At 45.7% G+C, this 23529-nt stretch overlaps 1 protein-coding gene across 1 annotated transcript in view; it reads right to left on the bottom strand.

Annotated features, from left to right (window-relative positions):
• slc75a1 (solute carrier family 75 member 1) overlaps positions 1 to 23529 on the bottom strand; it is a 49699-nt gene that overhangs the window by 19506 nt on the left and 6664 nt on the right. The window contains exons 2-8 of the mRNA XM_078215196.1: positions 21127 to 21329; positions 11600 to 11696; positions 10773 to 10876; positions 9714 to 9872; positions 6218 to 6406; positions 2900 to 3008; positions 576 to 687 (exon numbers count right to left, since the gene is read on the bottom strand). Coding sequence (XP_078071322.1) covers positions 576 to 687; positions 2900 to 3008; positions 6218 to 6406; positions 9714 to 9872; positions 10773 to 10876; positions 11600 to 11696; positions 21127 to 21315 — 959 coding nt within the window. The 5' untranslated portion in view covers positions 21316 to 21329. The remainder of the gene's footprint in view (positions 1 to 575; positions 688 to 2899; positions 3009 to 6217; positions 6407 to 9713; positions 9873 to 10772; positions 10877 to 11599; positions 11697 to 21126; positions 21330 to 23529) is intronic.

Raw genomic sequence — 23529 nt, 5'->3', positions numbered from 1 at the left:
CCTCATTACAGGAAAGATGTTGAAGCCATTGAAAGGGTGCAGAGGAGATTTACAAGGATGTTGCCTGGATTGGGGGGCATGCCTTATGAGGATAGGTTGAGGGAGCTTGGTCTCTTCTCCCTGGAGAGACGAAGGATGAGAGGTGACCTGATAGAGGTTTACAAGATGTTGAGAGGTCTGGATAGGGTAGACTCTCAGAGGCTATTTCCAAGGGCTGAAATGGTTGCTACGAGAGGACACAGGTTTAAGGTGCTGGGGGGTAGGTACAGAGGAGATGTCAGGGGTAAGTTTTTCACTCAGAGGGTGGTGGGTGAGTGGAATCGGCTGACGTCGGTGGTGGTGGAGGCAAACTCGTTGGGGTCTTTTAAGAGACTTCTGGATGAGTACATGGGATTTAATGGGATTGAGGGCTATAGATAGGCCTAGAGGTGGGGATGTGATCGGCGCAACCTGTGGGCCGAAGGGCCTGTTTGTGCTGTGGCTTTCTATGTTCTATGTTCTATTAACGATTCACAAACATTCCCCTTTTTTTTAAAAATGAAAACACAATACTGACTAAGAGATTAGTCTCATACCTGTTAAAATGGAAGCGTTGGTGAGTGAGAAAACTGAGTGTGTATTCCAGGCCAGAGAACAGAAAAAGGTAGAGGAAATACACCAGTCCTAGAACTTCAAGGTTCTGCATACCTGGATAATTATTAAAAAAAAGAAAAATCATTGCAAGCACATTAATTTATTCGCCGGAGATTATACAGCAGTCTTACCACACTTGTTCATCATGCACAGTAGGATGGAAGGAGGCTTCTATTGAGCATAAACACCAGCATAGACAGAGGGATGAATGACCAGTTAATGTGCTTTAAATATTATTTAACAATTGTATCAGTGCGGCTTCACTCCATAAAACAGAACATTGGTGCCAGGGTAATAAAAGCAAAATACTGCGGATGCTGGAAATCTAAAATAAAAACAGAAAATGCTGTTCTGGAAGCATCTGTGGAGAGAGAAACAAAGTTAAATGTTTTGATTCCATGTGACTCTTCAGAGTCTTTCCAGCATGTTCTGCTTTTATTGTTGCCAGAGTATTCAGGGATATTGAGCTAGATTGGGTAAATTATGTTGAAGTACTATGACCAGCAGTGTGCCTCAGGGATCAGTGCTGGGCCCACTGTTATTTGTCATTTACATTAATGATTTGGATGAGAATATAGGGGGCATTGTTAGTAAGTTTGCAGATGACACCAAGATTGGTGGCATGGTGGACAGTGAGGAAGGTTATCTCCAATTGCAACGGGATCTTGATCAATTGGGCCAGTGGGCTGACGAATGGCAGATGGAGTTTAATTTAGACAAATGCGAGGTGATGCATTTTGGTAGATTGAATCAGGGCAGGACTTACTCAGTTAATGGTAGGGCGTTGGGGAGAGTTACAGAACAAAGAGATCAAGGGGTACATGTTCATAGCTCCTTGAAAGTGGAGTCACAGGTGGACAGAGTGGTGAAGAAGGCATTCGGCATGCTTGGTTTCATCGGTCAGAACATTGAATACAGGACTTGGGACGTCTTGTTGAAGTTGTATAAGACATTGATAAGGCCACACTTGGAATACTGTGTGCAATTCTGGTCACCCTATTATAGAAAGGATATTATTAAACTAGAAAGAGTGCAGAAAAGATTTACTAGGATGCTACTGGGACTTGATGGATTGAGTTATAAGGAGAGGCTGAATAGACTGGGACTTTTTTCTCTGGAGCGTTGGAGGCTGAGGGGTGATCTTATAGAGGTTTATAAAATAATGAGGGGCATAGACAAGGTAGATAGTCAATATCTTTTCCCAAAGGTAGGGGAGTCTAAAACTAGAGGGCATAGGTTTACGGTGAGAGGGGAGAGATACAAAAGTGTCCAGAGGGGCAATTTTTTCACACAGAGGGTGGTGAGTGTCTGGAACAAGCTGCCAGAGGTAGTAGTAGAGGCGGGTACAATTTTATCTTTTAAAAAGCATTTAGATAGTTACATGGGTACGATGGGTCTAGAGGAATATGGGCCAAATGTGGGCAATTGGGATTAGTTTAGGTGTTTTTTTTAAAAAAAGGGCGGCATGGACAAGTTGGGCCGAAGGGCCTGTTTCCATGCTGTAAACCTTTATGACTCATAACTCCTACAGGTAGGCAATGATCTAACTGAATAGAGGAACAGGCTCAAGGAGCTGAATGGCCCCAATTGCCTTGCAACAATGCAAAGACAATTTGGCTTTCAGAATAGTGAAAATGTGAAAAAAAATGTGATAAGTATTTGGCCTCGATCTTAATCACAGTAGGAACTGCCATAAAAGAAATGGGCATTTACCTCTTGGGTCAGGTGTGTGTTCCTCTGAACTCAGTTGTATCAGATTAAGGTGGGCAGCTGCGGGCACAGGCTAAAACGGGAGGAACCTTTTGAGGTCAATCAAAATTCCATGTTACCAATGGTGAGCATCATTTGACCAGGAGGACAGGCTGGAGAATTGGGGCCATGGTGCATTATCTCTGTCTGCAACCTCCAACCTTGGCTTCCTCAGCAAGAGTTTCAAATTTCTGAATTATCCTGATAGCGTAATATTACAACAAAAGCAAATTGAAGGAGGAATACTTTCACAGGAATGACCCAAAGCCACCAGAGTATTTTTTTTGCAGTGTAAGTCACTGTTGTAATGTAGGAAACACAGCCACCAATTTGGGGACAGGCAGGTTACACAAAGCGGATTTTTGGTGGTGAAGGTGGATGGGATTGCGGCTGGTGCAGACTCGATGGGCCGAATGGCCTCCTTCTGCACTGTAGGGACTCTATGGATTCTATGATCATCCTTCCACATTCCAAAAGGGAACAGGGTTTCTAGGGCAATTGCTAGATATTCACGCACCTTCTGGGGAGGGAGAATCCACTCCACGTCGGACAGCAGAGAATCGAAACAGCGCCACCGGACTGAGGAGGTCAGTGGCATTCTGAAAGGTGGATGAGACCGAGGAGACCTGAGGCAGGAATCAGAAGAGAGTGATGAAGTCATATTCCTAAAACAGATGATCTAGCAATTATCACTTTGCTGCTTGCGGGACCTTGTGCGCTCAAATTGGTTGCTGTGTTTACAGCATTTCAAATCTATTTGATTGGCTGTAAAGCATTTTAGAATGGCCTGAGAACCATAAAGTGATTACAGCACAGAAGGAGGCCATATGGCCTGTTTTGTCCGTGCTAACGCTCTACAGGAGCAGCTAAGTTAGCCCCACTCCCCTGCCCTTTCTCCGAAGCCCTCCAAATCTTTTCCCTGCAGGGACTTACTGTTGAAAGCTACAATTGCATCTGCCTCCATCAAACTCTCTGGCAATGCATTCCAGGTCCTAATCACTCAGTGCATCAAAAATATTTTCCTCATGTAACCAATGGCTCTTTTGCCAATTACCTTAAAGTAGTGTCACTTGTTAAATGCCCCTTCTACCAATGGATATAATTTCTCCCTCTCTAGCCCCTTCATGATTTTGAACACTGTTACAATCTCAGTAAATACAGTAACCTTTAAAAAAAAACTAGGAGAAATCCAATATCCCAGTTATCTACTGAGATAATAATCACTAAATTCCAGAGTTTAAAATAAATTTTTTTTTACTATACAAGAGTCAAACAAAGCAAATACTAAATACCATTTTAGTAATCTTTGATATTCCAAAACCAACATTAGCTAAACATGAATTAACAGGTAAATTGTGGTCGATTATAAAAGATTAATTACACATTAAATGACAGGTACAGCTAAGACAGATTTTAGGCTCAGCAGTCCACTCAGCATATATGCTAGCAAACTCAGTCACAAAGTCTTTTAAAACTCTGTCTTCCTCATCAAGAACTTCAGCTTCTCTTCTAGGATTTTATTCAATCTTCAGCCGACAGCAATGCACAACCAATCTCAGTTCCACAGACACAGTCTTCACAAAGATGGCATAGATCCACCAGTGATATCTTCTATAACAGAAACTGTGTATTCACCTGTTCACAGCTTCTGGATCTAGCCTCCTTCTTCTTCAGCCTGCCTTTACTTACCATTGGGATCATCAACCACTGGACTTGGAGAATGCTGTGTTCTTTTATATGTTTTAACTAGTTTCAATCTCCCCAGATGCTTTGATTTCCAGTTTCAGTCTTTGTCTCCTTAACAAACAGGTTCAGTTTTCTTTCTCCGTTTCCTCTTTCAGTTTCCCTTTTCCGTTAAGATAGGTCTCATAAGAACATAAGAACTAGGAGCAGGAGCAGGCCATCTGGCCCTTAGAACCTGCTCCGCCATTCAATAAGATCATGGCTGATCTTTTCATGGACTCAGCTCCACTTACCCGCCCGCTCACCATAACCCTTAATTCCTTTACTGTTCAAAAATTTATCTCTCCTTGCCTTAAAAACATTCAATGAGGGAGCCTCAACTGCTTCACTGGGCAGGGAATTCCACAGATTCACAACCCTTTGGGTGAAGAAGTTCCCCCTCAACTCAGTCCTAAATCTGCTCCCCCTTATTTTGAGGCTATGCCCCATAGTTCTGGTTTCACCTGCCAGTGGAAACAACCTCACTGCTTCTATCTTATCCATTCCCTTCATAATCTTATATGTTTCTGTAAGATCAACCCTCGTTGCTAGATAATGTGTCTCTCCAATCAATGCATTTGTCTGGAGAAATCCAACAATCAATTAGACATTGAGCTTACAATTAATTAAAAATAGCACAGGCAGGAATGTAACAGAGGATTATCCAAACTACACCACACAGGAAACATCCAATCCTCAAACCCTGGCAATCTGGTCAATGAGGCCCAGATATCACAGTCCAATTGGTGCTTATAATTCCTACTGTCCTGTGGGAACTTAGATGTGTTTTTTTTTAAATATGTTTACGGGATCTGGGCATTTCTGCCAAGGCTCAAGTTCAACATCAACTCAGATGCCCAGAGAAGGAGAGCTGTTGCTTACACCTGCTGCAGTCCTTATCTGGAAGGCACTCCCACTGTATAATTGGGCAGGGAGTTTCAAGACTTTGATCCAGCAACAATGAGGAGACAGCTGATTACATCTCCAAGTTGGAGTTTTGTTTGGAAATTGCCTTCATGGGGAGGATGAATCCTGAATCAGAACAATTAGATCTTCCGGTATCAATGGGAGGTGGAGGTAATGTCACTGGGCTAGTAATCCAGAGACCCAGGCCCTGGATACATGGGTTCAAATCCCACCTGCTTGGCAATCCTTTTAACGTTTTCAAAAACTGCAGTGCGGTGATTCGCGTTGCAGTGGGTCATTATGACACAGTTAAAACCATGTTTCAATGCAAGGAGTACAACATGTAACCACAACACATCTGCTAGAGGATGTGATGTGGGTTTGCTTGTGTCGCACAGGAATTTTTGGCAAGTTGCTGAGGTATTACAACCAGTTCTTGATATTTTCTAAAGCTGGACACTTTCCTGCTGTTTTCGCTGTACAGCAAGAGTGAGTTTGGAATTGTTTAGCGCTTTTCTAGATACTGCAAAGCATTCTATAGACAATGAATCAAGGGCCAGGGTGGGTTTGTTGTCGGTGCAGACTCAATGGGCCGAATGGCCTCCTGCACTGTAGGAATTTGATGAAGATCTTTTTGAAGTGTAGTCATTGTTGTAGGAAAGACACATCCAATTTGCGTACAGCAAGCTTTCACAAACTGTAATAATTTTGTTGGTTATGGGATGAATATTGGCCAAGTTACCAGGGACAGCACATCTGTTCTTCTTCCAAATAGTGCCATGAGATTTATGTCCAATGGAGAGGGAAGTCAGGGCCTCAGTTTAACATCTCAGTCAAAAAAGCACAGCTCTTTAATACTGCAGTGGTGTAACAATCTGGATTTTGTGCTGGTCTCAGGACGGGAACTTGAACTAACAAGCTCTTGACTCAGAGGTAAGAGTGCCACCCACTGAGGCACAGCTGACACCATGAAAAAACCTCGGAAACACACAGCAGGACCCAGTGAGGGGACTGCCTTTCCGCAAACGTCCCATTCTGTTCCTGAGCCTCAGTTCAAGCACCCCTTCCCCCACATCCATGCCTGCAGGCCCCAATCACTTTTCACCCTCATCCTGTGCCATGATGTAAACCCCCTCCCGCCAACATATATCCTCCCCCAAGCTGGTATTCAATATCCCAGCAGGAAGAGCACTCGCTCGTATCTTACCCGTTTCTCTTTCGGGAGGGTCTCCGGGAGGAAGAAGAAGATGAAGAGCAGGTCTGACACCGCAAACACCATTGCTAGCTGTGCCGACTGCAGGAAGAATGTTTCATGCTTCCCAGCACTCGACGCAAAGTAAGCTCCAATCATAGGTCCGACCGTGAAACCAAGAGAAAAAGCAATGCCGATCATCGCCTGCAGAAAGGGGGAAAAGTGACTGCGATTAGGGTGGACGACCTGTTGTGGCACCGAATTAACAGTTGTGGCTCAGTGCTACATTCTCGCCTCAGAGTCAGAATATTATAGGTTCAAGTCCCACTCGAGAGACCGGGCAGCATGGTGGCACAATGATTAAACACTGCTGCCTCACAGCGCCAGTGACTGTGTAGAGTTTGCACATTCTCCCCGTGTCTGTGTGGGTTTCCTCTAGGTATTCCAGTTTCTTCCCACAGTCCAAAGATGTGCAGATTCAGTTGATTGGCCACATTTAACACGCAGGGATAGGGTAGGGTGGGCCTGAGTGGGATGCTCTTTTGGAGAGTCGGTGCAAGTTCGATGGGCTGAATGGCCTCCTTCTGCACTGTTGGGATTTTCTGATTCTATGAACCTAGGCTGACACGGCACTATGAGGGAGTGCTACCCTGTTGGTGGTGCTGTCAGTCAGATGAGAGATTAAACGGTGGTCCTGGCTGCACTCTCAACTGGACACAAAATATCTCTTAGCCACTATTTTAAAGAAGAGCTGGGGAATTATTCCAAATGCGCTGGCAAATATTTATTCATCAACAAACATCACATAAACAAATGATCCAGTCACTGGTCAAAATCCTGAAACTCCCTCCCTAACAGCACTGTGGGTGTTCCACTCCATCTGACGAAGGAGCAGTGCTCCGAAAGCTTATGGTATTTGCTACCAAATAAACCTGTTGGACTTTAACCTGGTGTTGTGAGACTTCTTACTGTGCTTACCCCAGTCCAACGCCGGCATCTCCACATCATGATTTCCCATATTACAACAGTGACAATACTTCAAAAGAGACTTAATTGGCTGTAAATAGCTTTGAGTTATTGAGGGACACAGCACAGAAAAAGGCCCTTCGGCCCATCGCACCTGCGCCAGTCAAAGTCAAACCACCCAACCATTCTAATCCCATTTTCCAGCACTTGGCCCATAATCCTGTGTACCTTGGCATCGCAAGTGCACGTCTAAATACTTCTTAAATTTTTTGAAGGTCTCTGCCTCCACCACCCTTTCAGGCAGTGAGTTCCAGACACCCACCACCCTTTGGGTAAAAAAGATTTTCCTCAGATCCCCTCTAAACCTCCTGCCCCTTACTTTAAATCTATGCCCCAAATCATTGATCCCTCCACCAAGGGGAAAAGTTTCTTCCTGTCTACTATATCTTTGCCCCTCATAACTTTATACATCTCAATCATGTCCCCCCCTCAGTCTCCTCTGCTCCAAGGAAAACAACCCCAGTCTATCCAACCTCTCCAGAACTAAAACTCTCCAGCCCAGGCAACATTCTGGTAAATCTCCTCTGCACCCTTTCCAGTGCTATCACATCCCTCCAATAATGTGGATTCCAGAACTGCACACAATACTCTAGCTGTGGCCTAACCAACGTTTTATACAATTCCAGCATAACCTCCCTGCTCTTAAACTCTATGCCTTGGCTAATAAAGGCAAGTATACCATATGGTTTCTTAACCACTTTATCCACCTGTTCTGCAACCTTAAGGTACCAGCGCACATGAAAACCAAGATCGCTCTCATCCTTGGTGCTTCCCAGGATCCTGTAGTTCATCATGTATTCCCTATGCCTAGTTTATCCTGCCCAAGTGCATCATCTCACACTTATCCTTTCATTTCCCATTGATCAGCCCATCTGTCCAGTCCGTCAATAACCTCCTGTAATCTAAGGCTATCTTCCTCACTATTTACCACTCTACCAATTTTCGTATCATCCACAAACTTATTAATCAACCCTCTTACATTCAAGTGCAAATCATTTATAAAAGCCACAAATAGCAAGAGCCCCAAAACTGATCTCTGCGAGAGGCTTCCAGTCAGAAAAACACCCCTCTGCTTTTTTAAAAAAATTCATTCGTGGGTCATGGGTGTCACTGGCTGGCCAGCATTTATTGCCCTCAAGAAGGTGGTGATGAACTGCCTTCTTGAAACACTGATACAACTGAGTGGGTTGCTTTTCAGCAGGCAGTTGAGAGTCAACCACATTGCTGTGACTCCGGAGTCACATGTAGGCCAGACCAAGTAAGAAGGCAGATTTCCTTCCCTTAGTGAACCAGATGGGTTTTTCTAACATTTTTTCCAACAATCAACAATGGTTTCACGGTCATCAATAGATCTTCATTCCAGATAAATTTGTTTTATTGAATTCAAATTCTACCATCTACTTTGGCGGGATTCGAACCAGGGTCCCCAGAATTAGCTGAGTTTCTGGATTAATAGTCTAGCAATAATACCACTAGCCCATCGCCTCCTGCCACTTAGTCAATTCTGGAAGCAGTTTGTTATATTTCCTTGGATCCCATTGGCTCTTACCTTCACGATCAGTCTCCCATGTGGGACCTTGTCAAAAGCCTTGCTGAAGTCCAAGTAGTCTACATCGAATGCATTGCCTTCATCTACACACCTGGTCACCTCTATGAAAAATTCAGTCAACTTGGTCAGACATGACTTCCCCGTAATTAAAACATTCTGACTGTTCTTGATTAATCCCTGCCTCATCAAAGGCAGATTAATTCTGTTTCAAAGAAATGCTTCTCCACCACTGAGATTAGACTGACTGGCCTGTAGTTTCCTGATTTATCCCTTCCTTCCTTCCTGAATAATGGTACCACACTGGCTGTCCTCCAGTCCTCCGGCACCTCTCCTGTGACCACGGAGGAATTGGAAATTATTGCCAGCACCCTTGGTATTTCTTCCTTCGCCTCACTCACCTGGCCCTGTCAGACCGCTCAGAACTTCCTTTCTGTGTTAATTTCTTTAATAGTATTGCAGTCCTCCCTGATTTCTAAAGCCACATCATCTCTCTCACGAGTGAACACTGACGCAAAGCATTCATTTAGAACCCTACCTACATTCTCCGGGCTCCACATATAAGTTAGCACTGTGGTCCTCATAGGCCATAGGGAGTTCGTTGAGGTGAATGGCATAGATGTATTTAAAGGGATATCAGTTATGTATGTGAGAGAGAAAGCAATAAGAGAGTACCCCGATAGGTTTACATAAAATATGGTGGAAGGAGGCTGGTGTCAAGAATAAAAATGCTGGTTTGGACCATTTGGGCCAAATGATTCTGTTTCTGTCCTGTAAAATCCTATGTTGTTAAACATATACGCACTCATTTTTACAGAGTGTTATTTTTCAGTTCATGATAAGGCACTGCACAAGTACAGTATTGTCACAATAATGTACTGCACTGGGAACTCAGCGCACGTGCGCAAGTTAAAACTTTGCTTCCAAATCAGCTCTTACCATTCCTTTGCTGCGGGCTCGTGGAGATTTCAGGTCTGCAATGATGGCGGTCGAAAGGCTGACGTTCCCCTTGCTGATCCCTCCAATAATTCTAGACAGGAGGAAAATCCCAAAGTTCCTGGAGAGAGCCCACAGTGCGTAAGAAACAATCAACCCGGCCTGGGAAATGGCAAGTCCAAAGGGAAAACAGTGAGAGAAAGCCAAATTCTTTTTAAATTCATTTTTACAGGAGGTGGGTGTCGCTGGCTGGCCAGCATTTATTGCCCATCCCTAGTTGCCTGAGGGCAGCTGAAAGTCAACCACATTGCTGTGGCTCTGCAGTCACACGTAGGCCAGACTGGGTAAGGACGACAGATTTCCTTCCCTAAAAGCCAAATTAGAAGACAGATGACCTTGCCCTGCATGTTTATGGCCTCCTAGCATATGGAAAGGGGTTCGACCATGAATAAATCAAAGCAGCAAATATAAAAATATGAAAGAGCATACTTTAGAGTGAGTCTCGATTCAGTGGTAGCAATCCCACTGCTGAATCAGAAGACTAAGGGTTCGCACCCCATTCCAAACAGTCCCAAAGAATGTAAGTGACAATTCCCTGATACAAAAACTGGGGCAGCACGGTAGCACAGTGGTTAGCACTGCTGCTTCACAGCGTCAGGCCCTGGGTTCGATTCCCGGCTTGGGTCACTGCCTGTGTGGAGTTTGCACGTTCTCCCCGTGTCTGCGTGGGTTTCCTCCGGGTGCTCTGGTTTCCTCCCACAGTCTGAAAGACGTGCTGGTTAGGGTGCATTGACCTGAACAGGCGCCGGAGTGTGGCGACTAGGGGAATTTCACAGTAAATTCTTTGCAGTGTTAATCTAAGCCTTACTTGTGACTAATAAATAAACTTTAATTACTTTAATTTTGAGTTGACACCCAGTGGGATGTTCTCATCCAAGGGAGCAGACTACCCTAGCCTTGCATATCATCATAACCCAGGCAAGCAGACCAGAGATCTGGCCTCCAAACACTGAGTCAACCTTCAACAGGGTATTCATTTCTGATTGGACAGACCATACCTACCGTAGTCAGCATCATCAACAGTCTCCGACCAAAGTAATCAGAGGCAGCGCCAGTCACTGGAGATACGAGGAACTGCAGCACTGAGAACATGGATCCAATCAGCCCTGGATTGATGCAGACACAAGGAAGGGAACAGGCAGTCAGTTCTGGTGAATGTCAGTTTAAGAGAGCACTCTCTGTACAACTGTAGTGACCAAGAAACCTTTACTCGGATCCATTATTTTTGAGGACACTGTGGGTCAAAACAGGCCATGTAAATCACTGCATTCAAGCCTGTTCCACCATGCAATGACTGATGCATACCCCAATCCCATTTATCTCCTCGACTCTTTATGACTTGATATCCTCATCCAACAAAAATCTACCCATCTAAATCTTGAAATCTCCAATTATCCCCCAGCATCCACAACCTTGCTGGGAGTGGGTAAAAGGGAAAGGCACATCAGTTTTCCACTCCTCTTCCTGGGAAAAGCAAATTGTCAGTGACAATAATTTGATTACAAAATCAAATTGGGAAAGCATTCTTCAACCAATGGCTCTGCCTCAACTCTCGCATAATAGTTCATGTGTCAACAACTCCCCGTATGAAGAGAATTCTCCTTAAAAACCCTCTGTTCAATCTCTTAAAGACCATTTTCACACCACCATCCCATGTTGCACTATCACACTCTTTCCTACATTACTATAGTATAAATAATGCTCTGTGACAGCAGTATGCACACTATGAAACACAACTATTACATTATACTAGTGTTGCACTGTTATGCTTACAATGCAAAACCTCATTATACACTATAACCTCCTTCAACCAAGTGAAATATTCTCACCCCCAAAAAGGACACTGTTATATTTTCTTACACTGGGAACCCCGATCATATCAGCAAACCAGTCCACAGAGTGCTGCAGGGATTGATAAACGCCATCCTGTTGATAAAAGGCACAGAGTCAGACTTGATTGAGGAATAATCTACACAGTTAAAATCTTACGTCAGTGTTCCACTTTGTCTAAAAGAAAATTGCACGACTTATTTTTATCTTCATTTCTGTCGACTTGTTGCCACCATCCACATTTATAATGGAAGCTGCCAGTTTAAACTGATCATGCTGTAGTTCCACCCTCCAGCCAACGGCAGCACTGAACACCTCAGTCTTGTATTCCCATTGTCTCAGCCTAGAGTGAGAAACTCCGACTGACTCTACCCCGCCTCCCAAATTTGCCATTTAGCCATAAATAGGATCGAGAATATGCATTCATTTTAAAATAACAATACCATGTATGACCTTAAGAAGGCAACTGGGGCTCCTGTCCAAGACCAGCCGTTTAACCCTGCTTCAGTTGAAAAATGCCCTTGATCTTGAACCATCGTGTGGAACACCACGGGAGCTTGATGAGTAATATGTACCATTAGCAGTAACCATGTATTCTGAGCTTCCACAATGACTAGATCAATTTATCCTCTGACGAAGAAAGCACTTGGATTTCTATATCACCTCTCAAGCTCAGGACATCCCAAAGTGCTTTCAAGCCAATGAAGCCAATGTACTTCTGAAGTTTGGTCACTGTTGTAAAGTGGCAGCCAATTTATGCACAAGGTCTCATAAACAGCAATATAATAATGACCAGATGATCTGTTTTTAGTGACTTTGGTTGAGGGTTAAACATTGATCAGGACAATGGGGATAACTCCTCTACTCTTCTTTTAGAAGTACCTTGGGATCTTTCCCTCAGTGATAATTCCTGAATAGTGTGGGAATGCTCCGAGGGAAGATCCCGTCTTCATGCTGACTTATTACTACACTACCACTCCCATGTGACTCTACATCATAAGGCAGGCCTTAGTCCCACATTAACCTTACGGTCCCAAACACACTTGTACTACAAAACTGTAGATATTGGGAGTCAATTGAAACTTCTGAGACTGAGTTTGCGTTTTTTGCCAGGTAAGGATATCACAGGTTACATATCAAATATGGGTATAGAGGGATTGATGTAGGTCTTGTGGTGCAGTGCGTGGCATCCCTTCCCTTTGAGCCAGAAGCTCAGGATTCAAGTCCCACTCCAGGACTGAATGGCCAGGGGAGTTCTGCCCACAACATGGGCAAACAAGCCAAGCATCAACTTGCAGTCCTTCCAGCTCATGCCAATGGCAAGTACTAAGAGTGGGACAAGTTCCTACTCAGCCTTGTGAAGGAAAGATCGTTGGAGCCTCCACCACCACTGTTCATAGCTCCAGGCTGTAACATTGTGCATATTGCCACAGCAATTTGGGCTCCTTGGGTGGAGTGGGGTTGGTTCAGTTGGCTGGATGACCAGTGTGGATCAGATTGGCATCAACGGAACAGGGTTTGATTCCTGTTCTGGCTGGGGTGGATTTGGGACCTGCCTCCTTGCTCTGGTGGAGGTCTCAGCGCTGGGCAGAGAATGGAGGTTGATCAGCCATGACTTCATTAAATGAGGCACAAAAGCCTTATGGGGCTGGATGTCTTCCTCATTTTCCTGTAAAGGAGCCTTCCTCAGTATCTCGTCTCGCTATTATCTGTGCTGGTTGTGTTCGATACTGACAGTGAGAGTCTGAAATGAAATATGTTCCACAACACTGCCACCCCTGACCTGATCAACATAAAACTCGCAAACAAAATGCGTTGTAAAGCAGACCTGCTGGAGTACCAGGATATCTCAGTCAACCCTGCTGTTTCACAAAGGTCATCGTACTACACAGAAAACACAGGGCTGCCATTGTGCTGCTCATTAATTATCCAGCCCCATCCTTTTCTTGGCAAGAATACAGGCTGCTCGTCTCTCCCCAGGGTCTGTTCCCACCCCTAGCTTGTCACAAATATGACTCAGCTGCTTTCTGGCAAGATTTCCGTAACACTCCCAGAGTTTTTCTGGGAGGTCACTCAAGACAGCTGGCAAAGGAGAGTTGAATTTCATCACCGGGGAAGCCAAACTCAAATGTAAAAGCCTTGAAAATCTAAAGAATACACAGAGGTCAGCAGGGCTGTGCGTAAATTCAGTGAACCCAGGGTGAACAAGATTAAGACTGAGCTCAGCAGTGCAGTCGTGTTTCAACTTTTGGCCGCACTCGTATAGAAGGTTCAGAGATCAAAGTTTGAGTCCATAATCTTGGCTGACACTCCTAGTGCAGCACCGAGGGAGTGCCACACAGTCGGAGCAGTTGTCTTTCAGGTGAGAGATTACACCAGTGGTTCCCAAACTTTTTTCACTGGGCCGCACTTTCGGAATAAAAATTTGCTCGCGCCACACTGAATTTTTTATTGATAAGAAATACATTTAAAAAAAAACAACTCCTAGCAGTGCTTCATTCATAACATAGAACACAACTACTTTATAATATGATCATGGGACATCCAGAAAGTATAAAACAATGTTTGTTTAAACCATGTTTAAATGTTTCTTTGATTGTCCTTGAATCTTCCCGCCACACTTGCCATCCTCTCTCGCCACGCCAGTGTGGTGCGCCGCACCCTTTGGGAACCCCTGGATTACACAGTCTGCTGCCTCAGGTTCCACAGTCACTATTACAAAAATGAGCTGGGGAGTTTCCGCTGGTATCCTGATCAATATTTATAGCACAATTATTAAACTGTCTCCCTGGTTCTTAAAGTCATAGAGGTTTACAGCATGGAAACAGGCCCTTTGGCCCAACTTGTCCATGCCGCTCTTTTTTTTAAACCCCTAAACTAATCCCAATTGCCCGCATTTATTGCCCTCTATACCCATCGTACCCATGTAACTGTCTAAACACTTTTTAAAAGACAAAATTGTACCCGCCTCTACTACTACCTCTGGCAGCTTGTTCCAGACACTCACCACCCTCTGTATGAAAAAATTCTCTCTCTGGACACTTTTGTATCTCTCCCCCCTTACCTTAAACCTACGCCCTCTAGCTTTAGACTCCCTGACCTTTGGGAAAAGATATTGATCTGTGCCCCTTCTTATCACATTGCTGCTTGTGGCTTGCAGTGCGCAAATTGTCTGCCAGATTTCCCACACTGCAACACGTCAAGGAGTATTTAAATAGCTGTAAAGTGCTTTCGGGACATCCTGAGATTGTGAGGACTGTTATATAAAACAGGCAAATCCTCCCTAATTCGACACCACACGGAAGATGTTACACATCCAGCTGTTGTTTGTGGGATCTTGCTGTGTGCAAATTGGCACCTGCAGCCATCAGTTCCAGCCCAAATCCTCTTTTTTTGTTGATAGTTGTACCTTTTGCTAAAATCCCTCTGCCTCACAGGGGAGTTTTCCCCCCTCGCTGCCTTCACTCAGCAGTCGGGGGTTTCTCCACCTTGTAAAGCCAGACTGTATAAAAGAAAGGAGCGGGAGAAAATTAGTGACAACAAATCTGGAACAATGCCTTCACTGTTACCAGTTCTTTCTTGTTTTCATAACAAGGAGACCAGAGGGCATGGATTCAAGGCAAGGTTAGCAGCAGACGCCAGGAAACAATTCTTCATGCAGAGCGTAATCGGGAACAAGAAAAACACACATTTCTGCAGCATTTGTCATTTTCAGGAAGAAATCCCAAAAACATTTAACATTTTAAAAGACGGCAGAACAGTGGAGCCGAGTGGGATCGTAAAGGAGGGAAAGGAGCGATAATTGATGGAGCAAGAAGGGAGGACTCAAAGGCATAGGACAACAAAAGGCTGCGGATGTTTTGAAAACAAGGAGGGTGTAAAAGACTAGCATTTAGCTTGAATGAGTAGGTACCAGAGCAAACTGGAGAGTCAGCCAAGGGGATGTTGCAAAGAATTACAAACTACTCGCAGCACAAAAACAGGACATTCAGTCTATGACTTCAACCGGGATAAGTGTGTAGTGATCCATTTTGGCAGATCCAATGGGATGAAGCAGCAGTATAATATGAAGGGTACCATTCTTAGCAGTGTAGAGGATCAGAAGGACCTTGGGGTCCGGGTCCATAGGACTCTTAAATCGGCCTCGCAGGTGGAGGATGCGGTCAAGAAGGCGTACGGCGTACTGGCCTTCATTAATCGAGGGATTGAGTTTAGGAGTCGGGAGATAATGCTGCAGCTTTATAGGACCCTGGTTAGACCCCACTTGGAGTACTGCGCGCAGTTCTGGTCACCTCATTACAGGAAAGATGTTGAAGCCATTGAAAGGGTGCAGAGGAGATTTACAAGGATGTTGCCTGGATTGGGGGGCATGCCTTATGAGGATAGGTTGAGGGAGCTTGGTCTCTTCTCCCTGGAGAGACGAAGGATGAGAGGTGACCTGATAGAGGTTTACAAGATGTTGAGAGGTCTGGATAGGGTAGACTCTCAGAGGCTATTTCCAAGGGCTGAAATGGTTGCTACGAGAGGACACAGGTTTAAGGTGCTGGGGGGTAGGTACAGAGGAGATGTCAGGGGTAAGTTTTTCACTCAGAGGGTGGTGGGTGAGTGGAATCGGCTGACGTCGGTGGTGGTGGAGGCAAACTCGTTGGGGTCTTTTAAGAGACTTCTGGATGAGTACATGGGATTTAATGGGATTGAGGGCTATAGATAGGCCTAGAGGTAGGGATATGATCAGCGCAACTTGTGGGCCGAAGGGCCTGTTTGTGCTGTGGCTTTCTATGTTCTATGTTCTATGACGGTGTTTATGTTTCACACGAGGCTTCCTTGCTTTTTTTATTTGTTCATGGGATGGGATTTGTTCACTGGCTGGGCCAGCATTTGTCACCCATCCCTGATTGCCCTTGAACTGAGTGGCTTGCTGAGCCATTTCAGAGGGCAGTTAAGAGTTAATCACATTCCTGCGGGTCTGGCCACGTGTAGGCCAGACCAGGGTAAGGACGGCAGATTTCCTTCCCTAAAAAGGACATTAGTGAACCAGATGGAATTTTACAACAATTAACAATGGCTTCATGGTCATCAGTAGACTTTTAATTCCCGATATTTAACTCAAATTTCACCATCTGCCGTGATGGGATTCAAACCCGGGTCCCCCAGAGCATTACCCTGGGCCTCTGGGTTACTAGTCCAGCAACAATACCACTATACCACTGCCTCCACTTCTCATCTAACCCGTTCAACATTATCTTGCTGTTCCTTTCTCTCTCGTGTATTTATCCAGCTTCCTTTTAAAGACATTTTTCAAATTCATTCCTGTAATGTGGGCGTCGCTGGCTGGCCAGCATTTCTTTCCTATCCTTAATTGCCCTTGAGAAGGTGGTGGAGAGCTGCCTTCTTGAATCGCTGCAGTCCATGTGGTGTAGGTACTCCCACAGTGCTGGTAGGGAAGGAGTTCCAGGATTTTGACCCAGCAATAGTGAAGGAACAGCAGTATATTTCCAAGCCACGATGGTGTGTGGCTTGGAGGGGAACCTCCAGTTGCTGGTGTTCCCATGTGTCTGCTGCCTTTGTCCTTCTAGAGGTAGTGGATTTGGAAGGGCTGTCTAAGGAGCATTGGTGAGATGCTGCATCTTACAGTGGGTACACACTGCTGCCACTGTGCATCGGTGGTGGAGGGAGGGAATGGTTGTGGATGGGATGCCAGTTAGCAGGCTGCTTTGTCCTGGATGATGCCAAGCTTCTGGAGTGTTGTTGGAACTGCACCCATCCAGACAAGTGGGGAGTATTCCATCACACTCCCAACTTCTGTCTTGTAGAAAGTGGACAGATTTTGGGGAGTCACGAGGTGAGTTACTTGCCACTCGCTACTCGTCACTAGACTCTGACCTTTCTTATAGCCACAGTATTTATATGGTTACTCCAGTTCAACTTCTGGTCAAATGGTAACCTCCAGGATGTTGATAGTGGGGATTCAGCGATGGTAATGCCATTGAACGTCAAGGGGAGATTGCTAAATTTTATCTTTTTGGAGATAGAAACATAGAAACCCTACAGTGCAGAAGGAGGCCATTCGGCCCATCGAGTCTGCACCGACCACAATCCCACCCAGGCCCTCTCCCCACATATTTTACCCACTAATCCCTCTAACCTACGCATCCCAGGACTCTAAGGGACAATTTTTAACCTGGCCAATCAACCTAACCCGCACATCTTTGGACTGTGGGAGGAAACCGGAGCACCCGGAGGAAACCCACGCAGACACGAGGAGAATGTGCAAACTCCACACAGACAGTGACCCGAGCCGGGAATCGAACCCGGGATCCTGGAGCTGTGAAGCAGCAGTGCTAACCACTGTGCTACCGTGCCGCCCCACAACACGATGAAGGGTATCCTCAATGTGAAGGCGGGACTTGGTCATCACAAGGACTGTGCAGTGGTCATTCCTGCCAACGCTGTCATGAACAGATGCATCTGCAGCAGGCAGGTTAGTGAGGAGGAGGTCGAGTATGTTTTTCCTTCTTGTTTATTGCCTCACAACCTGCCAAGGACTCAGTCTAAATCTTGGCCAGTCTGCTCAGTAGTGGTGCTATTGAGGTCCTCCGCCCAGAGTACAGGGCTGAATTTGCCATTCTTGTTTCCGGTGCCTAGGTCAATACTGGGTGGTCCATCTGGTTTCCATTCCTTTTCAACTTTTGATACAACTGAGTGGCTTGTTGGGCTATTTCAGAAAGCACTTAAGAGTCAACCACATTGCTGTGGATCTGGAATCACATTTAAACGAGACTACTTAAGGATGGCAGATTCTGTTCCCAATAGGACATTAGTGAAGCAACTGGGTTTTTACAACAACTAACAATGGTTTCGTGATCATTAGACTTTTAATTCCAGATTTTTTATTGAAGTCAAATTTCATCATCAGCCATGGTGGGATTCGAACCTAGGTCCCCAGAGAATTACCCTGAATTACTAGTCCAGTGACAATACCACTATGCCTGCCCCTCCCCAGATATCATTTAAACTATTCCACATTCTAACCACTTTCTATGGAATGCAGTTCCTCCTGAATTCCCCACTGAATTTATCAGTAATTAACTTATATTTGTGGCCCCTAGTTCTGGTGTCACCTGCAAGTAGAAGCACACGGGGGGCAATTCTCCCAGCCCGCTCTGCTGCTTTTGTAGCACAGTAGGCCGGGAGACTCGAGCGGAGGCCGTTTTGCAGGCTCCCCGCTGGGCGCCACGCCCTCTGCACGTCTCCAGCAGCTAGATTTCCAGCGCCATCGGCTCTGCGTCAGAAATCGGCCCGAAGCTGCATAATTTATTTCAATTCTAATTTAATTTAAATATCATGAGCAGGCCTGGGACTGAAGTCTCTGGGCCCATTAGCGTCCCTCCCGGTACACCCCCCCCCACCCGGCCCAGGAATGGTTCACTCCGGCGGGGTTCACTATAGCTCCCCACTTACGGGGAGCTATAGGCCCGGCCCCACTGGAGTGAAGGGGGGGGCCATCAAGGCCCCCCAGAGGTTTGGGTTGGGGGGGTGCCCCCTGGGCATTGCCAGCCTGGCAGTGCCAACCCAGCCCCCTGGCACTGCCCAAAAGGCAAAGTGCCAATGCCCAAGGGGGCACCTTGGCACTGCCCACCAGGCAGTGCCAAGGAGATGGGGCTTAATGGGGTGGGAAGTCCCTCAGCCACTCTGTATTTGGGCTGACTGACGGAGGGAGGGAGGCCAGCGATTGAGACTGCAGGGGGGGTCGGGGCTGCAGGGGGGAAATCAGGAGGTCGGGCCTTGGGTGAGGGGGACGGGCGGTTAGAGGGGGAAAGAGATCGAGATGGGCAGGGCAGGAGCGGCGGGGGCAGGCTGGCCTGGATGCATCCAGGGGGGGGTAACAATCAGGTGGTGGGGTGGGGTCGCATGGCCGGTGATGCAGGGCTGGCCAACGGTCGAGAGGGTGGCAGCGCAGGGCTACTGCACATACGCCGATCTCAGCACTGACAGATCAGTACATACACAGTGGCCCCGCTCAGCGCTATGCTGCCAGCCTCTCCAGTGGGAAAAGGCCCCACCTCCTGAGTTTCAATGGGATTTATACTAATACACTGCAGTGCTCAGAGTGTGGGAGATTCATTTGAAAATCCCGCTGATAAAACCACTGTGATTTACTATAGTTTTTACATGAATTTGACACATAGAATTTTTTGGGGAGAATCGTCCCCATTGTCTACACTTGTCCTATCAAACATTTTCATAATCTGCACTTCAATCAGACAATGCAGCCCCAGCCTGTCCAATCTTTCCTGGTGGGTATAACCTTTTAGTCCTGATATCATTTTAGAATTCTTGTATTCAAACATTTAGACGGCAAATGTTGGCCTTTATTGCAGCGGGATTTGAGTACAGAAGAAGTCTTGCTGCAGTTGTATAAAGCCTTGGTGGAGTACAGTGTGCAATTTTGGTCTCCCTACCCAAGGATGGATATTTACCACAGAGGGAATGCAGCAAATGTTCACCAGACTGAGTCCTGGGATGGCGGGATAGTCCTATGAGAGAGATTGAGGAGATTGGGCGTGTATTTACTAGGGTTTCGAACAATGAGAGGTCATCTCGCCATGGTCTAGTTGAATTGTGGAGCAGACTCAAGGGGCCAAATGGCCTGCTCCTACCCCTATTTCCCATGCTCCTATAGGAGGGATATTTATCCCTTTTGCATTGACCCAAACAGGTGCCGGACTGTGGCGACTAGGAGAATTTCACAGTAACTTGCAATGTTAATGTAAGCCTTACTTGTGACTAATAAATAACCTTTACTTTATTTTGGAAGCTCATGTAGATCATAAACACCGATATTCACTCAAATAAATGTGATTTCCTAACTTCTGTAATAAAGTAGGTGCTTCATTGTTAAAGAGGATGGGTCAGGACAGCAGCCAGTCACAATTAACCTGACTGAGCCGAGGCCCGGCCAGATTTACAACAAATTATTTACAATAAATTTGTATCCAATTAATAAAAATTTAGCACAACTCCTATACTTTTATATTTGGTGCTTCTATTTATAATGTATAATTCCCATGTTAAATGTGCAAACTCGCAATATGTTTCTCTACTGAAAACACCTCCTATTGTTAGTAGACTGTCCACTACCAAGAACATTTAGATTAGGATCCCTGCAGTACAGAAGGAGGCCATTCGGCCCATCGAGTCTGCACCAACAACAATTCCACCCCATTCCCGTAACCCCACATATTTATCCTGCTAATCGTCCCGAAACTAGGGTCAATTTAGCATGGCCAATCAACGTAACCTGCACAGCTTTGGACTGTGGGAGGAAACCGGAGCACCCGGAGGAAACCCACCCAGACACGGGGAGAACGTGCAAACTCCACGCAGACAGTGACCCAAGCCGGGAATCAAACCCAGGTCCCTGGCGCTGTGAGGCAGCAGTGCTAGCCACCGTGCCATAATATGTTTTGACATTACTTATTCCAATATATTATGAAACACTGCGATCATTCTCATTTGCACTCACGTGGTCAGTCTTTCCATAATAATCCAGTATGGAAGGCAGGAGCGGGAGGATAAGAGTAAACCCAAGCAGATCAATGAGGAGCATTAAGAAAACAATGGTAATGATGTGTGAAGATCCATCTGCGGTGTTGGGCTCACTCTTGGCTTCATTGCTTTCTCGACCAGCTCTCTGTTGCTCCCTCCTCTCCATGGTTTACAGCAGCTCTTGAGAGAAAGCAACAAAAAAAAATACACATAACTTTTTTTTTTTGTCCCCTCCTTGTAGTTTCCAATTTCACCTTCCCTCAGGGTCAGAAAGGGGAAAGGGAAACACACCCAAACTGACTGAGTCAGTGTTCAATTCCTTCTGCAACACCCAATAAGAATTTGACAACACTTTCACAATGGTAACTTCAATTAGCTTGTGCAACAAATTACAAGGTGCAGAGAGATCAGCTGAACTTTAACTAAAGCATTACGGATATCATATCTTTAACCTATGGGCTAATAGTCTTTCCAATAGACAAATATTCACCTAATCAGCAAATTTTCAGGAGGACTTTCCTTCTTAATGAGCTGTGGCTCAGTTGGTAGTGCTCTCACCTCTTGAATCAGAGGCCACGGGTTCCAATCCCACTCCAGGACTCGAGCGCATTCAACTGAATTGTTAAATTAAGCCCCTATCAGTTTGATGTAAAAGATTCCATGGCACAATTTTGAAGAAGGATTTAGCCAAGTGTCCTGTCCAATATTCATCCTTCAATGGGTGGCACAGTGGTTAGCACAGCTGCTTCACAGCGCCAGGGACCTGGGTTTGATTCCCGGCTTGGGTCACTGTCTGTGTGGAGTTTGCACGTTCTCCCTGTGTCTGCGTGGGTTTCCTCCGGGTGCTCCGGTTTCCTCCCACAGTCCAAAGATGTGCGGGTTAGGTTGATTGGCCATGCTAAATTGCCCCTTAGTGTCAGGGGGATTAGCCGGGTAAATACGTGGGGTTACGGGAATGAGGCCTGGGTGGGATTGTTGTTGGTACAGACTCGATGGGCCGAATGGCCTTCTGCACTGTAGGGATTCTAATGAGCATCACTAAAAGCAGACTATCTGATCATTATCCCATTGCTGTTTGTGAGAGCTTGCTGTGTGTAAATTGACTTCCACATTCCCTACATTGCAACAGTGACTACATTTCACAAAGTACTGAATTGGCTGGTTTTAATTGGTATTTTGGGAGGGGGAATCAGAACAAGGGGGCATCATCATCAAAGTAGATTCAGGGATCACTTCCAGGTGTCAGGAAGCACTTCTTCATGCAAAGGGGAATGTTAACCTGGCAGTCCCCTCTTCTAAAAAGCTGTGGATGTGGCAGGGTCAATTTAACAATTCAGAACTGAGAGTAGGATTTTTGTTTAACAAGATTATCGCGGGTTACGGAATCAAGACAGGTAGATTGAGTTAAGTGATGTATTCTAGCTAGACCAAGCACAAGGGGCTGAATGGCCTACATATCCTGTTGTTATTTTCCCAAGTTCTTTCTTTCATTACATTTCCAAATGTCTCAAATGTCAACCCTCAATGTCAACAAAACAAAGGAGATTGTCATCGGCTTCAGGAAGTGTAAAGGAGAACATGCCCCTGTCTACATCAATGGGGACGAAGTAGAAAAGGTCGAGAGCTTCAAGTTCACCAACAACCTGTCCTGGTCCCCCCATCATGGAAATCATAGAAACCCTACGGTACAGAAAGAGGCCATTCGGCCCATCGAGTCCGCACCGACCACAATCCCACTCAGGCCCTACCCCCATATCCCTACATATTTTACCCACTAATCCCTCTAATCTACACATCCCAGGACACTAAGGGGCAATTTTAGCATGGCCAATCAACCTAACCCGCACATCTTTGGACTGTGGGAGGAAACCGGAGCACCCAGAGGAAACCCACGCAGACACGGGGAGAATGTGCAAACTCCACACAGACAGTGACCCAAGGCGGGAATCGAACCCCAGGTCCCTGGAGCTGTGAAGCGGCAGTGCTAACCACTGTGCTACCGTGCCACCCCATGCCAACACTATAGTTAAGAAAGCCCACCAATGCCTCTATTTTCTCAGAAGATTAAGGAAATTTGGCATGTCAGCTGCAACTCTCGCCAACTTTCACAGATGCACCTTAGAAAGCATTCTTTCTGGTTGTATCACAGCTTGGTATGGCTCTTACTCTGCCCAAGACCGCAAGGAACGACAAAAGGTCGTGAATGTAGCCCAATCCATCACACAAACCAGCCTCCCATCCATTGACTCTGTCTACACTTACTGCTGCCTCGGCAAAGCAGCCAGCATTATTAAGCACCCTGGACATTCTCTCTTCCACCTTCTTCCTTCAGGAAAAAGATACAAAAGTCTGAGATCACGTACCAACTGACTCAAGAACA

This window comes from Mustelus asterias, chromosome 6 (assembly GCF_964213995.1).
Source record: "Mustelus asterias chromosome 6, sMusAst1.hap1.1, whole genome shotgun sequence".
Taxonomy (NCBI): domain Eukaryota; kingdom Metazoa; phylum Chordata; class Chondrichthyes; order Carcharhiniformes; family Triakidae; genus Mustelus; species Mustelus asterias.
The sequence above is the reverse complement of the archived record's forward strand: the minus strand, read 5'-3'. Positions and strand labels throughout refer to the sequence as shown.